The 23,051-nt window shown below is 33.4% G+C and overlaps 2 protein-coding genes across 8 annotated transcripts in view; one reads left to right on the top strand and one right to left on the bottom strand.

The window, feature by feature from the left end:
* Window positions 1–1,596: 1,596 nt before the first annotated feature.
* Window positions 1,597–11,393, top strand: Aplip1 (JNK-interacting protein Aplip1). 4 transcript variants are annotated; one of them, XM_011643778.2, is made up of 8 exons: window positions 1,597–1,821; window positions 4,047–4,259; window positions 5,519–5,739; window positions 6,642–6,917; window positions 7,348–7,500; window positions 7,933–8,216; window positions 8,531–8,709; window positions 9,032–11,393. In XM_011643778.2, exons 1-8 carry the CDS (start codon window positions 1,739–1,741, stop codon window positions 9,102–9,104), a joined length of 1,482 nt encoding a protein of 493 aa, XP_011642080.2. In that variant the 5' UTR covers window positions 1,597–1,738; the 3' UTR covers window positions 9,105–11,393. The 4 variants fall into 4 exon arrangements, with proteins under 4 accessions (XP_011642080.2, XP_088933298.1, XP_011642078.2 ...); XM_089077172.1 differs by having other exon boundaries at window positions 4,047–4,271; XM_011643776.2 differs by having other exon boundaries at window positions 4,047–4,271; window positions 5,498–5,739.
* A 991-nt stretch (window positions 11,394–12,384) lies between these two features.
* The window catches only part of LOC105430304 (uncharacterized), an 85,272-nt gene continuing 74,605 nt past the window's right edge, over window positions 12,385–23,051 (bottom strand). For all 4 annotated transcript variants that reach the window (XM_089077168.1, XM_089077171.1, XM_089077170.1 and 1 more), the window contains 8 exons: window positions 21,491–21,751; window positions 20,896–21,046; window positions 20,447–20,561; window positions 19,244–20,300; window positions 18,454–18,507; window positions 18,326–18,366; window positions 18,082–18,225; window positions 12,385–18,011 (listed from right to left, as the gene is read on the bottom strand). In XM_089077168.1, coding sequence (XP_088933294.1) covers window positions 17,919–18,011; window positions 18,082–18,225; window positions 18,326–18,366; window positions 18,454–18,507; window positions 19,244–20,300; window positions 20,447–20,561; window positions 20,896–21,046; window positions 21,491–21,751 — 1,916 coding nt within the window. In that variant the 3' untranslated portion in view covers window positions 12,385–17,918. The remainder of the gene's footprint in view (window positions 18,012–18,081; window positions 18,226–18,325; window positions 18,367–18,453; window positions 18,508–19,243; window positions 20,301–20,446; window positions 20,562–20,895; window positions 21,047–21,490; window positions 21,752–23,051) is intronic.

Genomic DNA, 23,051 nt, shown 5'->3' with positions numbered 1-23,051 from the left:
TTTTTAATGTTCTATTCTTAGTTACGTTTCATTGCGTTTTCAAATTGTTGCTTTTTAACGTCGATAGACTCGCCTGTTGCTTCGTTTTCGTTCTCCGAGACGCATTCTCCTTCAAAACTTCTTAAGTGGTCTCGAGAAAATCGGCTGAAATTTGTTAATCGATCGAAACGACCAAACGCGCAGAAAGATCTCGCAACGGAGAAAATGACTATTCATCGAATAGTAAACAGCAAGATCCTTTCCAAGCATGCTCTCAGCACGAACGGGGAGGGGGTGATGGTGAATTCTAGGGGGGTTCTAGGGGGTGAATATACGGAAGAGAAACTTACAGCAGACTTCAGTCTGCAGAATGAAAAATGTTTTCTACGCAGCTGGCGGACGCTCGCAAACGGACATTCGTAAAATGTAATCTTGCAATTCGATATTGGCGATGTGCCAAGGAAAATTTATCAAGATGATGTTTTAATGACTGTTAAAATTGTCCATAATACATTATTACGAGGTCAAGTGTAAAATATTTATTGTATTTTTTAAAATTTTATTAAAGTCATTTCATTACAATCATGTTTAACAACTCAATTTATCTCCTAATTTCAGAGATCGAAAATTTTGATCCTGAGTACAAGATTTATTAGAGAATTATAATCAATGAAATTTATATCAATTTTTTTTTTAAATCTCGAAGAAATCGATTATGATACGGGAAAGAAATATATTTATACGTTTATAATAATTTTACAGATATGTTATTTGACGAAATGACTCAAGTCGCAAAGTTTTCAATGAGTGCCATCGGAGTGGCAGATGAATCTTCACTGTTGCAGCATGAGTATATGAGCGCAAAAAAAATCGATTGCGAGACGACTGTAAAATATTTAACTGCCTCGGAGTCTTATATAGTGGTTTCTCGTCGTTCTCCACCACGAATTCCAAGCTACTCCGAGAGATACAAATGTAAACTCCAGAGAGTTTACGCGCTCTGCTTATAAATGTTTCATTGCGCGTATATATCGACCAACAGCGCGCTAGATCCACAAATGTTCGAGTAGAGACCCACTGTCTCGGCCCACATTTTCTCGGAGCGCATGTATATAGTCACCTTATAGTATTTTCCTGTTATATCTTTTGTAAATGTTTGAAAATGTAGCAAGAGAAAAGGAAGAATCACTTTATTGTATTAAAATCATATTGTGAGAAATCTCTGTTTTAAAAAAAAATGAAACCTGGACTATTGATTAAACTATCTTATCTTCTGCAATCATTTAAATATTTATAATAACTAAAAATTAACTTTTTAAGAAGAATTTTTAAAATGAGTAAGAATCAAGAATCGTATTTATATCTCGTTTAATAATTGGATTCTGATTTGCATTCCTGCGATATAAAAATCACGTTCGATGTTATCATGAACGTCGCATTTAACGTAAATGCGAGACGAGAATATGCAGTCAAACGTTCAACCCTCTGGCTTTCTCTCTCTTCCTCTCTCTCTCTCCGAGAACCAATCCCCGTCCACCCTCGCGAACGAGCAGGCGCGCTACTTTCGCCACGCAGGAATCAATAGGGGTTGCGTCGGGTTCGCGCGGCGTCGAAGCGACGTCGGCGACGACGTAAGCGACATCTCATCCCGTTTCCTGGGGGTTGACGTGCAGCTTTCCTTCAGGCCGTCACGGCCGCCCTCGGGACCGACCCCTGTCTTGTGTCCTGTACTTCGCTCATCCTTGCGAACGCCGCGGCGATGGCCGACAGCGAGTTCGAGGAGTTCCGGCACTATTTCGAGAGATTGCCCCAACATCTGAAAGCACCCCTTTCCAACTACACGTGAGTAATTTACGACGGACCTGCCTTCGAAACAGATGACGTGATACGCGATACGATAAGGACCGCGACAGTGACATACATAGTCATGAGACGAGAGAAACCAAAGGTAGTCGGAAACCAAAGGAGAAGATAATTTAGATAGGAAATGAAAAGCATGAAACACAAAACTCGATTTAAAAATTCATTAGAAGCTGAAATAATATATCGCGAATTATGTATCGTCATCGAATAATGGACGAAATACATAGGGTGTACAATGAGTTTGTAGATAATAAATCACATTGATGGAATAAAAAATTGGGACTGATGAGAAATACTCGTATAGAATATGTTAGCTTAGATAATAGAACTGACAAGGGAAAATAATTTAACAAAATTTAATTCAACTGTCATCAATATGTTATATCTATATCATAATAAGTAGAAACGGAAATTGTTCATAATAATCAAAAGATACACGTTAATTTCCTAAAACGTCAATTATTTTATATGTATCATATTTAATATTATACGAAATACTAGCTAGAAGTCATAAATTGAAAAAAACTATCTTTAATGTTATTAATTTTCTAATGTCCATCAAATACTTTCTGTTTCTTTCAATAAATATAACTGTAATTTATTTATACTTTGTATTTTAATAAATAAGAAAGCGGGATCTTCAATCAGAATTGATAGCTTGAGAGGATCCTGTCAAAAGATAAATTATGTCTCTAGAAATTGTCCCTGATGCCACCGACGTTAATAATTTAATATTACCTTTTTCAATAGTGAAATCATTATTTAGATATCATGAACAGTTTTGGTTTATATATAATATTGAAAAAAATATAGCAATACTGGAATCTTCCTTGATATAATTTTATAACATGTACAAAATGAAAAAAGCTGCTATGGGAGCAACATTACCGTTCGTTTATTTGTCGTTTCTATTCAGAATAATAATAAAATACTGTTATTATTGCATAGTGTTGCAAAATGCATAAATATGTCTGATGTGTACAACATTCGTTTTACGGCTCGAGGGAGCCTTAAAACATAGTTAAACGTCGGGTTTGCAGGATCTGATGCAGACTAAAAGTCACGAAGGAATCGTCAAGTCACATGTCTTTAAAATTATTGATCTTGGAGCATAAGTGACACAAGGATACAAATGCGACATGAAACTGCAACACGACGCGCGTATATACAATTTTGACGGGTGTGACCTATGGTTTTCGTTGATGACACAACATACATATTACTTGTATTACCGCAAACAACCGATGACGCTGATTAATCGGTTATATGCCGCAGTATTGAACTCGTGAATTGCATAATTTATCTGTAGCGACTGCTTTTATAAACGTAACATAGTAAATATATGTTTTCGTATTTTGATTAAATTAAGTGCGAGATTCAGCTAATGAAGATATATATTTTAATCCTGAAAATTGTATAAATAATAAGTCTATAAATAAGCACATATTATTTTTCGTACGATAATACAATTGATAACTGGAATATGATTTTTTACACGGTTCATATTTTCGGCACGAAGTCTCTCTTGTGTTTTTTTAAAATCAAACTGCAGATATATTTATGATGAATCAGACGTGTCACTGTCTGCAGCTGATCCCGTAAAAATAAAGCAAGATCGATACGCGACAATCTCGTACCTGCAATTTTCGATCTAATTTTCGACCTACTTTACATGCAAGTATACGTAATTAATGAAGCATTTCCTGGATAAATATTCATTTTCATCGAATCTGTTTAAATGCAACTTTTATGATAAAATCATTGTGCAACTTGACTCGATATACCATATATTCGCTTGTGATAGCGCGAATTTCCTCCTATTTTTTGCTGAAAAGTACTTGAAAGAGTAGACGCACTTCTAACGAGAGTCTCAACATCACACTCTTGAATCCCTCTTTTATAAACGAGATCTTGCTCTATTGCATAAACGACGTGCATAAGTGTTACTTGCAATTTCCACTCTTCATTAATAATAAATCCATTATCACAAACGTTATAATTACTTGTGTGTTTATGTATTTATATATTTTCATATACACACGCATCATAAACAACGAAATAACATACGTAATAGACAAAAATAAAAAAAGCATAAAATAAAAAGATATTTTTTAAATTCTGAAAAATATTCTTTAAATTTTTTTAATGGCTTTGATCTCACAATTTTTATATAATTTTCGCGTATTTAACGATTTGGATGCCAGGCTCGTGCACGATGTGATGATCGATGACTCGCCGACGTCCTCGCAAGGAAGCGACGGAGAAGTCGGCAGGTCCTGCGATGTCGTCACCGGTGACTCCGAGGACGAGGAAGTCGTCGTCATCCATCGGCACGACAACCAAAGTGGGCATACCACTCCCGATGACAGCGAGGAGCTGGATCACCATTGTTCGATCATAGCTGACAGCGATTTTAGGTTGGTAACTTCGTAAGTGTTCACTTTGTCGTGTAATAGTTACACGTTTTTATATTTAATTTCCAGATATTTTTGAGATAATCTTTAACAAGAGGAAAATTTTCAAAAAATTTTATCTGACATTCTAAACTCCAGTAAAATTTATAATACTTCAAATATCGGATTTTTATAAAAGGCATAAAAACGTGGAGAAAGATATCTTTGCTCGTTAGAAATTTACAGCGATCTCGCGCGAGAGTGAATTTAGATTTAATGTAGTAACAGGTTAATTTTTAAATTCTCGTCAAAAAGAAGCAGAATTATATTCTACATGGAGGGGAACCATTTACACAAAATGTTTAGTGCAGCAAAAATTGTAATTTTTATAATTTACTCTGCCGTCTCTCCCCGTTGTTTATGTTTTTAGGATCAATTTTTTAATCAACTGTATATTTACGGTATCACTTACACGCGTGTACTCACTGTGTCCACAGTAATCTACAGTGACATCGTAATCTCATCGGTCTGACCTTGTTAAAAATAACTGAAGCTTTCAGAAATACTCTCTGCGAGAATTCGCGACGTGCAGCGACGCTCGTAATTATTAATTAACTATCGCCCACCACGGCGGTTAGAAACCGTGATGCATGCGGATGACGATCGATGCGCAGTAATATGCTTTTTAAACTCTTAATACTTTCTGAGAGTTCTAATTACGTGTGAGTTTTTCGCATCTCGCCTATCTGTTGCTACGTCAATAACCCTTTGCCACTGGATCTCCTCTATTCCACATTGCATTGCAATTACGTACAAGAGAAGTTTCTCAATTAAATTCTGCATTAATATTAATACGCAACACAGATTCTAGATTGCACAGTGTGTTGTATTTGTATGCGATAATTCGCAGCACTCTAATAACAGTATTTTTTAATTTTATCATTAATGTTATTAATTTTTGACACTAAACAATTTGCATTATATTGCGTTATATATTAAAACGTAATAGACTTTTGTAACGCGATTATATTTCATTATTATTTTTCTTAATTTAATCGAGAGAATCAATCAAGATTGTTTTTATGATGACGATTTTCAATTCTTGATTGACATAGTTGCGCGTGCTGCGCAACGCGATAAGTCTTCTTGCAAATAACGAAGAGTAAGAGCTACCTTTTATTTAAGTTTTGCGAAGAATTAAACTAGGCAGCATGGGAAATGATAGTTTAGCTCACCACACAATTAACCTTGGATGACATTAGCTTGTTCGGTGGACTGAGCAGCAGGGGCCGATCGGTAAGCGGTGGCGGACCAGGACCGGGCGGGGGTGGTACTACCGTATCTGGTAACGGTGGCCGGGATAGTGTCGTCAGCGATATCGGCGACTCGTGTTCCAGTTTGAGCTCCTGGCCTACGCCGGAGCACGTACCGTCGAATCGACCTGGAAGCGGCGGCACCGAGCGCAGACGTCGAAGACTGCCGGAAATTCCCAAGAACAAAAAATGTAAGGAAGGCACAAAGGCACAACAATGATGGCAATAACATAATAACTTGTCCAATGCAAAATTTCTTCGCATCCTTTTCACTCCATTCTACTTTCGATTATCGTTAATTGTATTTTTAGAATTTTTAGAATATTGAGAGAGAAAGAGAGAGAGAGAGAGAGAGAGAGAGAGAGAGAGAGAGAGAAAGATGAGAAAAAGGAATTTGCACAAGCAGATGATTTAATAATGATAACAGTAATAAAATTTATTATCTATCATATTATTAACTTATTATCAAAATTTCTAAAAATTTAATATAAGAAATGATTCAGAATTTTATTAATTTGTTATTAAAAATTTTTTGATGCTTCACAAATCTTTGATAATTTGCTCTAATTTATTTTATAATTTATGTAGATTACGAAATATTCCTATATTATATAAAGTTATATACACATTAGTTTTTTGTATCTTATTGCGTTGTATATTTAATTATATTAATTTTTTTACATGATGTAAACATAGTAACTACGTTGAGATATCTTAATGTCCGATTTGACATGAAATCACTTCTATATTATGGTAGACATCAGCTATATATATTTCTTCTCTCACACTTGTTTTCGTTTCACGTACACGTCTTATAGTGAAACCAAGAAATCGATCATATTACAGTGAAAGAAAATCCAAATGTTCATTCGCGTCGTGTCAAGTCTATAAGAAGTCATCAATCAAACCAACTTATTTTCTATTCGCAATCGCGAATGAATCGCGTGTTGTTTTGTAAATTAAACAACGCGTTTATTTGAATTTCGTTTCCAAAACATGTCAAGTTAGTGCAGCGTTTTAAAAATATAATTGAAATAGAAAAGGAATATTCTGTGTGTGAAATACGCATTGATGTTCTCCATTGTTGTTTCAGCCGCGCCCATGTGCCAGACGTCCATACAGACGTCGTCCTCGCTGGCGGATGAGTTGAGTGCTGTCACAGGTTCAACATCGGCTCGGCCTCATCTTGTTCTAAGGAAATGTCATCCCAGACTTCGCCATGAAGACAGCTCGCCCGACAGCGAGAGGATGGCCACCGACAGTGGTCATTCCACCGCTCACTCCCCCGATAATGGCCCCAAGAGTGTGTCGCCTATTCCTTGCAATACTCTGCAGAATACGGACTCGGTCTCGCCCAGTAGCACCCCAGGTAATGCTGATTCTCCTTGAAAGACCATATTTTCGTCATCAATTAATTTAAATTAATTTAAATTAATTGATTTAAATGTGATTGATAAAAAGAATGAACATTTGTTAGAAAAAGTATACTAATATTACCATTGTTATTTCTATGCGAAAACAATTAAAACAATTAATGTTTTAGTAATTAATTAATTAATTATTGAAATTCTTTAAAAGAAACACAAAAAAATAAACCGTTATAGTTAATATTGTTTCGCACATAATACTTTTACGATATATACTTTATTGGAAGTTTGACGAAACTGCGTGGTAATCTGAAGGTTTTTATTGTCTTAGTTCGAAAAAGTTTTAAAAGCCGAGGATTGTTATTCGTGTCATAAACTAATCAGAGTAACTCTCTCCGAGAATCAATACTAGTTCGCTTTTTCATTTCGAAGGAAGCGGAGGCGTACCGTTTACCCAACTAGAACTGCTCGAGGCAACGCATCGAGGCCTGCACAAGTTCATATCGCGGCATCATGACGAAATTGATCTTGAAATCGGAGATCCCATATACGTGCAAAAGGAGGCTGACGATCTCTGGTGCGAAGGTGCGTAGGAATATCCATTTCGCAAAATATCGAACTTGATACAAATTGATTTAACTGCAAGTGGTGACACTTTTCCAACACTTATCTAATAAAATAGAATCAATAATTTCAGCAATGATTTTTAATAATAATAATAATAATAATAATAATAATAATAATAATAATAATTTATGCAATATGTGTATACAATGATTTAATTACATATTTTAATTATATAATTTACAAGAAAGATAATAAGATTAAGTACAAAATGTCTAGAAAACATAAAAACATCTTTTAGATGGTTTTCGAATATTTTTTACATATACTCTAGATTTGTATTTTGTTTGCTGATTTTTTGACAATAATTAAAAAGAAAAGAAAAATAAAAGGGAATTGAAATTAATCATTCGTTAAGTTTAACATCTACAGAATTTATTTTTTCGTTGTTAGGTGTGAATCTGAGGACAGGTCGACAAGGTATTTTTCCATCTGCTTACGCGGTTGACATGGACTACAGTGACTTCGATCCTACTGCGCCCAAGGTGAAAAGAGAGAGATACCTTCTAGGTTACCTAGGCTCGGTAGAAACCTTGGCGCACAAGGGTACAGGGGTAGTTTGCCAGGCAGTGCGGAGGATTCTTCGCAACTCTTCGCAGGATCCGCCCGTCTCACAGAGTTGCATCTTGGAAGTATCCGATCAGGGTCTTCGAATGGTCGATAGAAGTAAACCGCGAGTAAGTGTTTCTTTGCAATCGATTGAAATTCATTTTCATACACGCAATATACAAGCTATTTATTTTAATTCTCAACAATGATAGACTTTGTTTAAAAACATTTCACACACAACCAAAAATCACACACGACCAAACAAGTTAGAAAAAATTATATTATTTTTAGAGTCATTGTTATCTTATATGCAAGATGTATTTAACGATTAATTGGACATATAATTAATTTGAATTTAATATTTATTTAAAAAAAAAAAGAAAAAGTGCAAGCAGTCCAAAAGTTTTTAATTCACATCCGTTTAATTCACGTGTTTTTGTAGAAAAGTCAGGGTCCTTGTCATGATTATTTCTACTCGCTGAAGAATGTATCGTTCTGTGCGTTTCACCCTCGCGATCATCGCTACCTCGGCTTCATCACGAAGCACCCAACTTTGCAGAGGTTTGCTTGTCACGTGTTCATTGGTCAGGAATCCACAAGACCCGTTGCCGAAGCTGTCGGGTAAGCTAATTCTTCAGAAAACTAATTTTTTCATTATTATTATAACAAACTTGATCTGTGTAATAACCACTTTGCGAAGAACCTTTAATGTATAAATTTTCGGTTATTTTAGAGATGACTTTTTATTATCAGAGTAATGCTTTATTGCGTTATCATATTATTAGAATATATTTAAATATTATATTATAATTTGAATTTTGATAATAAAATATAATTTAAATTTTTTCAAATTTTTCTTCTAAATTTCTGAAAAAATCTCGAGGAGAATAAATAATTTTTATTGTTCGTAGATGGACAATAACTCGAGATTCTCTTCTTTCAGACGTGCTTTTCATCGGTTCTACACGAAATTCATCGAGACTGCTTTCCCCATAGAGGACATCTACATTGAATAAATTGCTCTCAGTCTGATTTTCATTATGGTTGCGGAAAAGATGATAAATATCACTTCCCCCTTATCCCCTGTATATATTGCCCGTTAGTGTAGATATGAAATAATAAACGCGAATCAAACACCCAATTTATACATATATTGATATATGTATATCTATGTGTACGAAGCGTATTGGGAAGTGTCACAACAGGTTCGAGCCTCCATTGATAATTAATTCTTCTTTTATTTTTTTATTTATCATTGATTCTTTTCAGATTTATGCATGTGATCCGATATTTATATATTACGTAATTGAGAGAATGGCGGAAAAAAATAATTTTTAGTAAATACTGGCTAAAATAAAAATTAATTTTATTTTCTCTCATCGTGTATCGGTTGAAATTAATGATGTTTTATAATTGAGATATACTCACTTTTTCTTAATTTCTGTTAATAAAATAATAGCAGAACAATATGAACATAAAAGTTGACTAAGTGGACGAAGAGAAATGCTAACGCTTTAATAATTAATGAAATTGGTCTATTTTCAATTGCGAAGTTCTGTTGCTAAAATTATATTTTTTCACAATTGAAAACAGAGCAACTTCTGCAAGTTATTTTATATAATCGTTTAACTGCCAATTTTATCAATTAGGAATATATCACTTTTAATGTAAACTTCAATGAAATGTGTGATGTTATTTTTCTTCATATATTTATTAAAATCTTAATAATTTTTAAGACAATTAAACAATAAAATTGATTTTTAAAAATAATGTAACAATATAATACATTAATATTTAATACAGATGTTTTAAAAAATCTAAATCTCATCAAAACAATTTCAATCAAGCAAAAATTTAGAAATTGATTAATTTTAAATCTGACAACAATTTTTGGCAATTAGACGGTTAAATATCATAACTCATCATATTATCGTAAGATATTATGCCTTCTTAACTAGACTTTGTTCCTGTTTGAGATCGGAAGAGAACACGATAATCGCGTCATGCCCGAAGCAAACTATATTAAAGATCTTCTAATAAGCAGATTTGGTAATCGATAGTAAATTAATTCCTAAAACCTCAATCCTACGACCAAGTTAATCCGCTTAGTGACGCATAGGAAAAGGGAAACGACAATAGGGAGCGAGAGTGTATTGGATCATTCGGAGTTTAGCGAAAAATCATAGCAGATTGAGCGATTTTGTGAAAGAAGCGACGCTTAACTTTCGGCGCGTATCGGATGTGCTTCTTGCTGATGGCATTCTTCATCGTAGCAACGAATAGTCATCTAGAACGATCTCCAACTATATTGTTCTTATTGTTAGAGAACGGCGATCCGCGTGCGATCGCGCCGTCGTTACTTAGAAACTCGTATATTTTTCTATCTTTCTTTGCGGCAGAGACTCACCGAACATAAGTTTCACTGTATAACGATAAGTCCCCCCCCCCTCCCCCAAAGTTTGTATACTCGCGAATCTCCAACCTCATTAAGAAAAAAAAAGAGGAAAAAAAAGGGAATGAAAAAAACGACGTTATATCGAAACGCACATGGGCCTCTGCATTCGAAATATTATTATTGCGCTGCATCGCAACGTATCCGGTAACTTATATAGTATGAACCAAATTGCAAGTACATACAACTTGCCGGAAATGCGAGACGATGGAAGAGTACGAGGGATGAAAAGCGACACCAGCCTGCAACCGAGCATTATCATTATCAATCGATATTCACCGCCACCGATACTCGTATTTATTCAGTTCGCTGTTTCACACTGCCTTTATCAGGACTCTGTACGCGCTAAAAAACGCGTATAATGTCCCAGTCGCACAAATTATCCATCATCAGCGTCTATTAGTCTTGAACTTCTAACATCGAGACGTAGCTCGTCATTGAATTGACTCGATCGACGAATAATCGTTTTTAGCCGACCATTTTAACGAAACTCTGAGAAAGAGAGAGAGAGAGAGAGAGAGAGAGAGAGAGAGAGAGAGAGAGAGATGAAATCTTGAAAAATTATTTTTATTTGTAAATATTAGTTGTTTCGATTAGATTCAGTACCGTATTTAAAAAATATGGTGTTTCGGTTAGACGATTAAAATCACAATTAAAACCGTTTCGCGATGAAAATCTTGCGATTTCGTAGCCGAAACCTCCCAATTGCGCGGGAGAAAACTTGTCAATTTACAAACATCTTGACAATACGAGCTCTGTACGTTGTTTTACTTGGGATTTGGTGCATGTTAGATAAGTACAACTCTCACACGCCTCGATTATACGATATATTGAATAAAAATTGAGAGACAAATTTACAGTGATTTCTTTTTATTTTAGGGAACTATCATTTATATCCGCGGTACGCAAAACGTGCCTTCGATTTGAATCGCCTCGAAACGTCGTGCCTTTTCAATTATTTTTCTTTTTTCATGCAATTAGTAAAGTTTTTATTTAACGGCACAGTCATCTTGAATCTTTTTAAGATAACCGAATAAAATGAAATACGTGCGTGATGGAAACAAGCGAGCTTGCAATGAATTTATATTAGCTCTTCGCCCAATTAGCAAAAATATATTAGAAATATCAATTGATTAATTTTCTAATCTTCTTATCTCAATAAAAATCTATATCCAAAGATATCGACAATTAATATATGTAATTATATCCGATATAACGAAGTCTTTATGTTTGTAAAACAATCAATATTGTAATTATTTTTCAAATCTGTTAATTTAATATTCGAACAAAAAGTAAAAAAATGACGCCAAGAGCACGCGTCCCATGATATCTTAAAAGAATATTAAAAATAATATTAATATTAATTGTTTGAAATTTACTTTTCCTAAAGAATTGTTGATATCACAAAACTGCAATCATTTAAATAAAATATATGCACATTTTATAATTTTTTCATTATCATACTTTGATATCAAAATTATTACATACAATAAAATGTAATGATTTTCGTACTGTAACAGGATTGTGAATTTAAATTTCTTAAAAGAAATATGACATTCCGAGATAATTCTACAAAAAATTCTTGAGAATGTGTATAACAAGATATTTTCAAATGGACTTTATCCAAAAAAATGTTTGTGATAATACAAAAAATATTATCAAATTAAAAATATGTTTAAATGTAAAAAGTTGTCACTATATCGATCTTAACAGAAATCGCTATCATATCCCTTGATAATAAAAAAGAAATTCCATAGTACTTTAGAATGCAGTGTCCTTCTTTTATAGATTTGTAAATGCTGACAAGAAGGGTCAAAAAAATATAAATCAAACGATAATCAATATTTCCATAATATTCATATAATTTCTACATATATTTTTTCCAGAAGCAGCATTATTTACAAAAATGTTCCATCTTTTTGAAGTCTTAATAATTCAGTCTTGACAATAACTGTACATGTACATGATCCTCCCCCATCATTATATTTCTTTATTGGTTACAATTACATATTCTTTTTTCTTATGTATGCATACATATCTTCATACATATATCAATATTGAGTAATAGTTAACCGAATTCTTGTAAACTATACGTCGAGTTATTAATTTCCTTCGCTTATCAAAAGCAAAAATCCATTCAATTAAAAGAAAGTGTACTTTTTTTACAACCCTTTTTCAACAAGTTTTCATCATCACGAACAATAAGTTTTGCCAGCCGAATAAATATCCGCACCATTCTGAGCGATTCGATCATAAATCTTTTTATAAATCTGCGCGATATCTTTGAACTCGTTCACAATGTACATATATCTCCATGCTGATTTCCTTTATATTTTCTTGGCAAGAATTATCCACCTCCAATATAAACTAGCAAAAAAAAAAATGAAGAAAAATAGCTATTTGTAATCTGTATACATTATTTGTGATGCCGCAAGCATCAACGCGATAATTAATCGAACATTAACAAGTCTTTATTTTAATACAATTCACACACATTCTCTCTCTGTAAAAAAATTCTAAATATGTTAAAATATTTTGGATCTGCATGCCTCTTGGCAATATATACTACGACATAAAATAAGAAAATATTAAATTCAACATGTACAGCCATGATGAATTCAGCGTGAGACGTATTAATTGAGATTATTAATATACATATGCGTGTATTGCAAAAATATTCAAGTATATCAAAGACATGTAAAATAAAATCTACGTGAAGGGGATAGTAAAACTATAAAAATAATTTGGTGGTGGATTTTCTACCGTAGTGGCACGAAACGTGAATTACATTCGATGTTTCTTAATAACTCTGTCAGAATTTACATAGTGCTTAACAGATAGCGAAAAACATCGAGATTATACATTAGAAAATCTTTTTACAAATATTTTCGCTCGTACAATTATCGGCCGGCTCGTTTAAAATAGTTCACGTACTCATATGGATCATTCAAAATAATAAAGCTAATGGAAAATGTCGACTAATAATGTGTGAGCAATTTGCAGAAGAGGTAAGTATAAATTGTATTTTTGATATTTCAGTTTATTTTATGAAAAACGCAATTCTTTTATTGTTTCGCGTTATGTTTAACGAAGCATCACGTCATTGTGAAAATTTATAGTTAGTCCTCGCATCAGTATGTCTAGTGCAAATACGGCTATTATTTGAGCATTCAGAATATAATATTAAACTCATTTTTATAATTGGATGAACGAACAGTTTAATTCCTACATATATATCTTGCTTTGATAGCTTTGCTGCAACCAAACTTTATTGCAAATTAACACAAATTAAGGAGGTAGAAAAACGCATGTAACTCTCGATGTTGTAATGTATAACACTGTTAAAAATATTATGAGGGGGATATCTCTTATCCCAAGTAAAAACTTTAAAAATTCTTGTGTTGTTAAAAAGCAATAATAACAATCAGGCTATATAATTTGATCCTACGAAAATCCAAATAGCACCGACGCGTGCCCCACACTTTCTGCACTTAATATGCGTACATATATATTCATTAAATGAGAGGTTCCTGTATAAGAGGAAGGTACACAATCATACTTAATCGCCTTTTTGCTTTTACTTCTTATAGAAAGAAATTGAAAAGCCACTTATGTGCAATCAGCAGAGTATAAAATATAATAACGCAATATATATATTTACAGCAGTATAAACTTGATCTTAGCGTATATGAACTGTAGAGCCGTCTGTGTCTGTGTTGCATTGATATCCACTTCTTTCCAATAAATATCAAACAGCCATCCAAAATTTTATATATTTTAATTACCTTAAAATAAAGTTTGGAGAATCTCTTTGTTTTATTATTTCTTGTTATAACAATATCTTCTAATGTATGCAACCGTAATCACAGACGAGTGATTTATTTTCTGCTTACAATTCCGTATGTTCAGAAAGATTTTAGGTGCCTCCACTTTATTTCGTACCAATAAATGAATGAATTCTTAAATGACTACAATATGACACAGTATGCTGTAAATGATACTTGATTGCCTTTACGTAACTTATAGTCGATAATACAAAGAGTATTGCGCATATTATAAAAATTCATGCGATATTTGAATTTTTCAATTATTCTTTTCTTTTGCAAATTTTTGTGAATCATATCGCTCTCGTAAATTTCATAAAATTGTTACTAACGAACAAGTAACAATATAACAAAAAAATATCTTTTGATCTTAAAAAAAATTTTTTTGTCATTTTCTAAATCGATTGATTTTACTGCTATTTTTTCGTGTGTTATGCACAACAAAAATAGGATATTTAAAAAAATTTTATGTTTTGCATGACCCATCATGTATGTTGACAATCAAACTGATATATTCAAAGTTATATATTAATACAAGTTATTACCAGTAACTGATAATATGGTCCATCCAGTAACCGGTAATATGAAGAGAATATGAAGTTAATTTGAGAGAAAGAGGATGAGGTACACTGAACACAGACAGTTTAAACTTGTTCTTTGTACTATAAGATCGCGAGAAAAATTGGGCGATATCAAGGACGATATTGAGCCGATTTGATGTCCACTTTACACGCGATCACCAATTATGCGAATGTGAATTTTATACATACAGGTCGATTAGATATTCCTTTTTTTCAGCGGTGGACTTCCGCATAAAAATTGATGACGAGAATTGTGAGGATAATCAAGCCTTTCCACTGATAAAACTGACAAGAACAATAGACTACTCTAAATTTCACAATTTCAGCATTGTACTCTTACATAACGATCGCAACCATAGAGGCTAACCGACAATCTTGACCTCCTCACTCGACATCGATGTAACATTAAAAACAAGTTAACGACATTTTTTTTACAATGAATACAATGTATATATATATATATATATACATGTGTGTGTGTTTTATATATATATATATATATATATATATATATATATATATATACACATATATATAAATACATGCATAACACTTGTATGTATGCATACGTGTATACATACATATGTGTGTATATATGCTGTTACCATTGTATTTTTACAAGTTACAATGAAATTTCAAATTTCATAGATAGATGTGCGAATATAATAGAACGTATACACATAGGAGCATGAAAAAGTTACATAATATATTAAAATAGAATGATAACAGAATGATAACAGAACGCAAGAGCATGAGAAATTTACATGTATTAAGTTGATAAAAACATTTTAATAATCGTTCGTTTTTTAATGCAACAGTAGGAAAAGATGAATGTTTTTTATCAACCTAATACATAAAAATCAGCACATGATTGCAAATAACAGATGTACATTCTAGAGGTTCGATGAGTAAATCTTGTTCAGAAAAAATAAACACTTAGAAAATGCTGTCAATCTGAGATCACGTTTAACATTTTTATGTACAGAATCAGCCTTTATGTTATCTGTACATATGGGGTCCAAATGAATTTGTAAATCTGTTAAGTGTCAGTGCTGAAAGTGTTGATAAATGTACAATTTCCATCTCTCTCTTATATTAATATCTTTTATAGTTTAAACACTTTTACATTTATATTCACGCTGATTCGCGTTATATCGAGTAATTACTGGAAACTAGGTTGACTAATGCATATTTTATGTCAATAATCGACACATTATGCCAATCATATAAACTTCCATGCAATCGAGTAATTATTCGATATTCATTAATGCCGAGGTCAACTAACGATAAAGTAAAAATATCGTTTATTAATATGTATATTTGCGTAATAACATGATATTGGATGGATAGTAAGGCCAGTGGAATATAAAAAGTCATTCAAATTAAAAGAAACATATTAAAAAAACTTCGCGTATATAATAAAACCTTATTTATGCAAATTAACTTGTTTTTTTGTAAGAAATTTATTTAAATAATACAAATTTGTTTAATGTATTATTTACACTTATATGGTCACTGTTTAATTTTCTTTTGTTGTATAATAAAAATATATTTTTAGAGGTTCTACTTATAAAAAACTTATAAAAAATATAATTTAAAGATATATTTAGGGTTACCACATTTTAGACATTTTAAAAATAGAACATTTTAGAAGTAAAATCATGCATGGAGACATAATCGTAATGATGGAAGGAAGGGATAACTAAGTAAAAGATGAGATTTAATGACTAAAATGTTATATTTGTCATCACTTTTAACAAAACGTAACTGGATTTCCAATTTTCAAACATTACAGAATATTTAAATATAAATGAAATTCAGGTACATATAATTGTAAAATCGTTCTACAAAAAGTAGAACAATCCGGTCTATAGCATGGCAACCCTATAGACATATCCCTAAATTTAGTATTTTGTTTTTCCATATAAATACGCAATAAAATTTATATGATAAGTTAAAACACCATTCGTTAAATTACCAAATTGTCTCTTCGTATTTCTAATGACATTTTTTTCATAATTATAAAACGGTAAACAGCACTTTGAGTATTATTAATTTTTAACATCATAGGTCCATAATTACAACAAATAAAATAAAGAAATAAACGAGAGACTGGTTTTGTATCCATCCGATATAAATACGTAATCGCAGAGGTAGCATTTAAGCTCGACCGAATTCACAGCGAGCGAATTAATTAACACGAGGAAAGTGCCGCATGCGGCCGTGCTGCGTTAAAATCGAATGTATCATATATACAAGTTCACTACACCGTAAAATTTGAAAATTGCCAACTGCGTAACACTCGATCGCCGCAGGAAATCTGCCTGAGTAGCGACTGTTATTTATAATGTATCAACGTTTTAAATAACAGTATAGCAATGCGATTTTGTACGATCTGCATGATCAGTTAGTGAGCGAAGCGCGTGACGTTTCACGTGGCAGCGCGCAATAAAGTCTTTAATCACACAGAGTTAAGAAAACGACGAGAAAAAACAAAGAATCATTTATATGCGACAATTGCTTGATCATGTCGTGCAAGTTCCTTTTCCAATGTCTTTCCATTCGTTTCTTTTCCATTGATCGAGGAAAAACGCGGTTCAAAGAGAACTGCTTTAGTAACAGATAAATTACTTATGGTCAACTTAAATTTCATGAGCTGAACAGTCTTATACATGGTGCCTGCGCCAATGCAAATCTCTGTTCATTACTGCATTGAGAATGATTATCCAGATCTTCACCGTAAATGATGATATCAATAATTCGGAAATAAGAGAATTTCAAAACGTGACATCAGATCGAGAAATATTATGCAAATTGCGCGTGCGCGACTGCTGACAGCTTTGTTCTATCTTTTGAAGAAAGGATAATTTTTAAAGCTTATTTCTTATTAATTAGAACAATTCCAGAGTGTATTATATTAAATTCGTTCTTGGAAATGGCTCTCGCGAAATAATTGGGAGACTACTCCATTTCTCAGATTCCAAGTTTGTGCTTGGCGTTCACTTGCATTTTACGGTGATCCTGTTGTAAAGTTTTAAGCATTTGTTTTTGCCTGTTATGCTCAGCCTGGAAAATAATAAAAAAATAATAATCTTAACATACCACGCGATATTTCTTGTGTTATCAATTTATGTACCTGTAATTGTGACAAGTTCTCTCTCTGGGCACGGAGAGCTGGATTTTTGAGATCACGTGCCAATACATTGATTTGGGATTCGCGCAATGCCATGCTATCTGCTAGTTGATAATACGTGCGATTTAACTCGTCATTGACCACTTGCTGTAAACACATTACATAATTTAACTTCCGCTCAGTTATTTCAAGCTATTTTCTGCTCATTCTAATCTATAATAAATCATATTTCTTATTACATACTTACATCATCAGATGCTAGTTGTTGCATTTTTGCTTCGTCAAAGTCTGAAACAAGATAAACCAAAGAGAATAGATTTAACGAATATATATCTTCAAAGAGACTTACAAGCGATATATAAAGTGTAAACTCACTTTCAAAGCTTGTAGATCTATTACGCAAACCGTCAAATATCTTCATCATAAGTTCTACAAGAAAACAGAAAAAACTATTATTAAAAATATGTCGCTTGTGAATATTTGCATGTAATTGGCTTATTAGCAATACTGCAACAACACTCGACTAAGAAAAGAAAAGTAAGAAATAGATATATTTTAACTCAGATTTATATATGTATATGGATATATATTCAATATACATTGTGCCATAAACTACTACTCGCAGTTTACAAAACAAAATTGTTATTTCCTTAAAGATAGTTATTATTATGATAAAATGGCTAGATAGCTCAATGCTAAAGCAATTACATATTAGATTATAGAAAATCCAGATTTAATTCCCAAAATTGATATCTCATATATATATATATATATATAAAATGATATATATATATGATGATAATATATATATAAAATGATATATATTATATATAATTTTTAAATACACACACACACACACATGCGCGCGCGCGCGCATGGCGTGTGTGTGTGTGTGTGTGTGTGTGTGTGTTTAAAAATTTTCAGTGAAAAAAATATTATATTGCGATAAAAATAAACTCAAAACAAATTTAATTTTTTAATTCTAAAATAACGGAATAAAACAAAGGTCTCAGAATTCCATAAGTTAATAATATTCAAGTAAATAGTAACTGCAAAAAGTCAAAAAAAGTCAAAGCAAGTCAAGAAATACTTTGTTATACATCAAATCTTCAATCATCAATTGAAATCCATAAAAAAAAACTATTAATAATTACTTATAATTTACCTGGATTTGCATCCAATTCCGTACTTAGTAAAGTATCATCCTCAACATCGTGATTTATGATCAATGGCACGGTAGGATCTAATTGATAGTCGGTTCCAACTTCATGTAGACTTGAATTAGGTGATTCCACCATCGTCAGCGATTGCGAAATGTCATTGTATTGATTAAACTCGTCTGGAAATGTTGGATATTCAGTAGCAAACGATCTGCATTTTACATAAGACAAGCGTTGCTGTTCGTTGTTCATATTCGTCAATGCATATACGTCGTTGGATCTCTTCTTACTATGCATCGTCAGAACATCTTCATCGCTACATATCCTCTTCAATCGATTGTGCATCTCCATCCCCGGTGAGACGATGGAACTATCACTCGCGCTGTCATCAAAGTATTGCATTGCCGTCTCCTGTTTTTCTAGACAATTAAATGTCTCTTCGATACTGCGTTCCTCTTTGATATTGCCTACTGTGCTTGCCGGCAATATATCTGCATTGCACTGATCTATTCTTTCCTGCGCGTTCAAGACGACGTTTGTACCTTGAGAAACATCCAAACATGACGTATGATTGCGAGGCGCGCGAGGACTTTTATTAGGCTTGCGAGGAGCTACAATTTTCGATTGTACAGACATGTCGGAGCTTTGAATGTTGCTATGGTTGTTGTGAGTACCATTCATTCCGAGCATTGACAAAGGCTTGCCGGATGATATTGCACTTTCCGAATCCGATATTAGGCTTTGCTCCCCGTTAGTTGGATTAATAACTTTTTCTGTATGTTTGGATTCTTGTTTCGAAGATACTTTGCCTTTGCCTTGGATAACGACGCGGCGGTCGATTTTATTGATACCAATCTTGATGGCTTGCGCGGAAGCTGGGGGCATACGAGAAGAAAATATAGCGGCCTTCACATATTGCGTGTGTGGCATCGGCGAAGGAGAGAAACGGTCTTCCGATACAGCCGGCGAGGGTAGATCGCTGATTAGATGAGTGATAGCATCTTCCAACTGTGATGCGTCTTCGAGGCTGCATCTCGGATTTGATGATTGAGAAGTTGAATTCTAATAAACAGAATTTTTTCAAATTGTTAACAAATATCTTTGTCTAAAATTTCACATATAAATATTAAATGATAAAAGTGTATAAAACAATGAAAAGATTTCCAAATATAATACGTTTATATATGTATAATTTGATTTATATATACCATTTCTATCGATAAGTTAATGTCGACATTCCGAATTAGACCTCTACTACTTGCAGATACAGTTGCAGAGTATCTTCTTTTCATTTCTTTTATTAGTTGGATACCTTCCTCTTCCCTGCACACAAAATTCTTTCCATTATTATATATTATCGAATATGTGTTACATAATATTCAACATTCGCTTTAACATATAAGAGACAAAAAGGATAGTTATTTTCTTGATTGGAACAAGTGGAAAAGCAGAGTAAATGTAAAAACAAAAAGTTGTTTGACAAATTGATTCTTAATCTTAATTATTCAATAAGTCTTCAAATTTTGAATAATTGTATTATTATAATTAAAAAAAATTGATTCCGTTTATTATAGTACTTATTGCATTAATGTTTGGATTAATCAAAAACTGCCTTGTCACTTGCCCCAATTTATATTAAGGTGCGAAATGTACTTACGATACTAAGGTATTGACGCAAACGAAGGATTCCACTGTTTGCGTGTCCTTGTCGTATTCCAAATAACCGTGAGTCCGTAAGTAGATGAATTCGCCGGTCTTTGTGACCAACCTGTAGCACGACATACCACACGTTTCGGCACGGTCGTACACTGTGAATGCATAAAAAATTATGACAGGAACAAAACGATATGTGATCCGTTATATTTCTTGGACTTTAAATAGGTCGCTTTACATATATTTTGTTACTATATTTAAATTGTAATTGATTATGAAAATAACATGCAAGACGTCTCATAAGCGCTCGTCGTAAAGCCTGAATGCATTAAACCAACGCATAACATTATTAATCTATTACAAAACATAACATTATTAATCTATTATAAAAATGTATACGGCGATATATAGTATTGAGACGATTTAACTAACTATTGAGCATGTGATAAAAATACAGTGTGTAATATTTATTCAAATAATTAAATATTTAAATACTTTTTTGTGATACTCGTAATTCTTCAGAAAAAGAAAAAAACATTATTGTGTAAAATGATGCGGAGGACATTCCAATGAGAGCGCTAATTATATTTCAAGCTTACTTTGCCGTAGGCCAATCATCGTCCACCTGAAGTCGTCCTTGTGCATGAAAGCAAACGCATTCAGGCCCGACACCTCCTCCGACATGTACCCGGCAACGACGGATATCCTGTGATCGCAGTAGATGATACGCCCGTCGACCAGATGCCGCGTCACATACTCGTCTTTATTGGCGTCCATTATCGACAATTCGGTGATGGGCCGTTTCTTTGGCAGGGTCGCTATGCCAGCGAAAACGATGTCGTTGCTGGTGCCCGTCGTCTCTGTTAAAGACATTTCAACGCATCATCGTTAGCAACAACAATCAGCGATCGTGCACGAGGCAAAATCAGAAGTGAAGTATAATTGTCCCGGAAAAGAATTGGATTACGGCCAATAAATCACAGTAAAAGTATTGTACTTAATAGAGTGAGGCAATACTCTTCGAGAAATCTATCTTGTTAAATTAGAGACTGCTCCATGTTCAATTTCGGTATCCATTCATCACTCTTGAACCGCAAGTTATTGGAGGATAAGAGGTTTATGCGTGACGAAAGCTTCAAAAATGCAAATACGTAAATCATATTTTATTTCCCCGGAGCTTTATCGTAGCGAAAATATAATTTCAAGCCGGCTTACCGAGATTACTTAATATCGAAAAGTGAAAAGTTAGGTCGGGTGTTGGCTTTCCATTAAATATTCAGCAGCGAGAGAGTGATTCAAAATATATCAAAGAATTCGTAAACTGGAAAATGGCGCGACACGTTTGGGATGACTACTCGTGCAGCAAGGATCCGTCGGACTCGGTTCAAGCTTCGTTCTTCGTCTCAATCCGCCTCTTTGAACGCACCTCTAAACGGCGCTTTTTGCGCTCGGCTCTCATCTTAGAGACAAGTAAAAAAAGTCTATGCTATACGCGCGACTCGTGACTGCGCCTACATCCTACTCTTCACCGGCGACACGGCGAAGGTCTAAATTTAAATACGAGGAGTAACGTAAATATTTGCGATACTCGTTTCGAAACCAGCACTACAGGTTTTCAGCCGTGTGTTTCGCGCGATAAAACAAGACCATCGATCCGAGGAGTATGCGCAAGAGAGTTGCTCACTACGGACCGTTTGACATGGAATACGTAATGAAGCACGTGATATTGCTGATTTATACGGAAGAGGTCTGTGGTTGCCGACATACACCAGTCACGATAGAATTATTCGATTCGCGATGGGAACGATCTTGTTGTTAGCCGTGCCACAATGATAAAACGGCGTAACCGAGAGACTCGATTGATTCGTAATTGGATTAAATACCATGTAAAATAACGGAAGCGAAATATTCGCATGCAGATCAATTCGCGAGTCGTAATTGAATATTTTTACAAATTATTTAATAGCTTGTTCACCCATTTTTTATCAAACTAATTTATGAATTAATTTTTTCAAATGACAATAATTAAGATTTTTAATTTAAGTTTGCTTCTCTAATGTTTTAATGAAATATTTTACATTTATTTAAAATCGAAGAGAAATGTAAGAACGGAAAAACAAAAATTTGGAATTCAGAATTAATCACTTTATTAAGCTGGAA

Source organism: Pogonomyrmex barbatus, unplaced genomic scaffold (assembly GCF_055798465.1).
Source record: "Pogonomyrmex barbatus isolate J1 unplaced genomic scaffold, ASM5579846v1 scaffold2, whole genome shotgun sequence".
Classification (NCBI taxonomy): Eukaryota; Metazoa; Arthropoda; class Insecta; order Hymenoptera; family Formicidae; genus Pogonomyrmex; species Pogonomyrmex barbatus.
The sequence above is the reverse complement of the archived record's forward strand: the minus strand, read 5'-3'. Positions and strand labels throughout refer to the sequence as shown.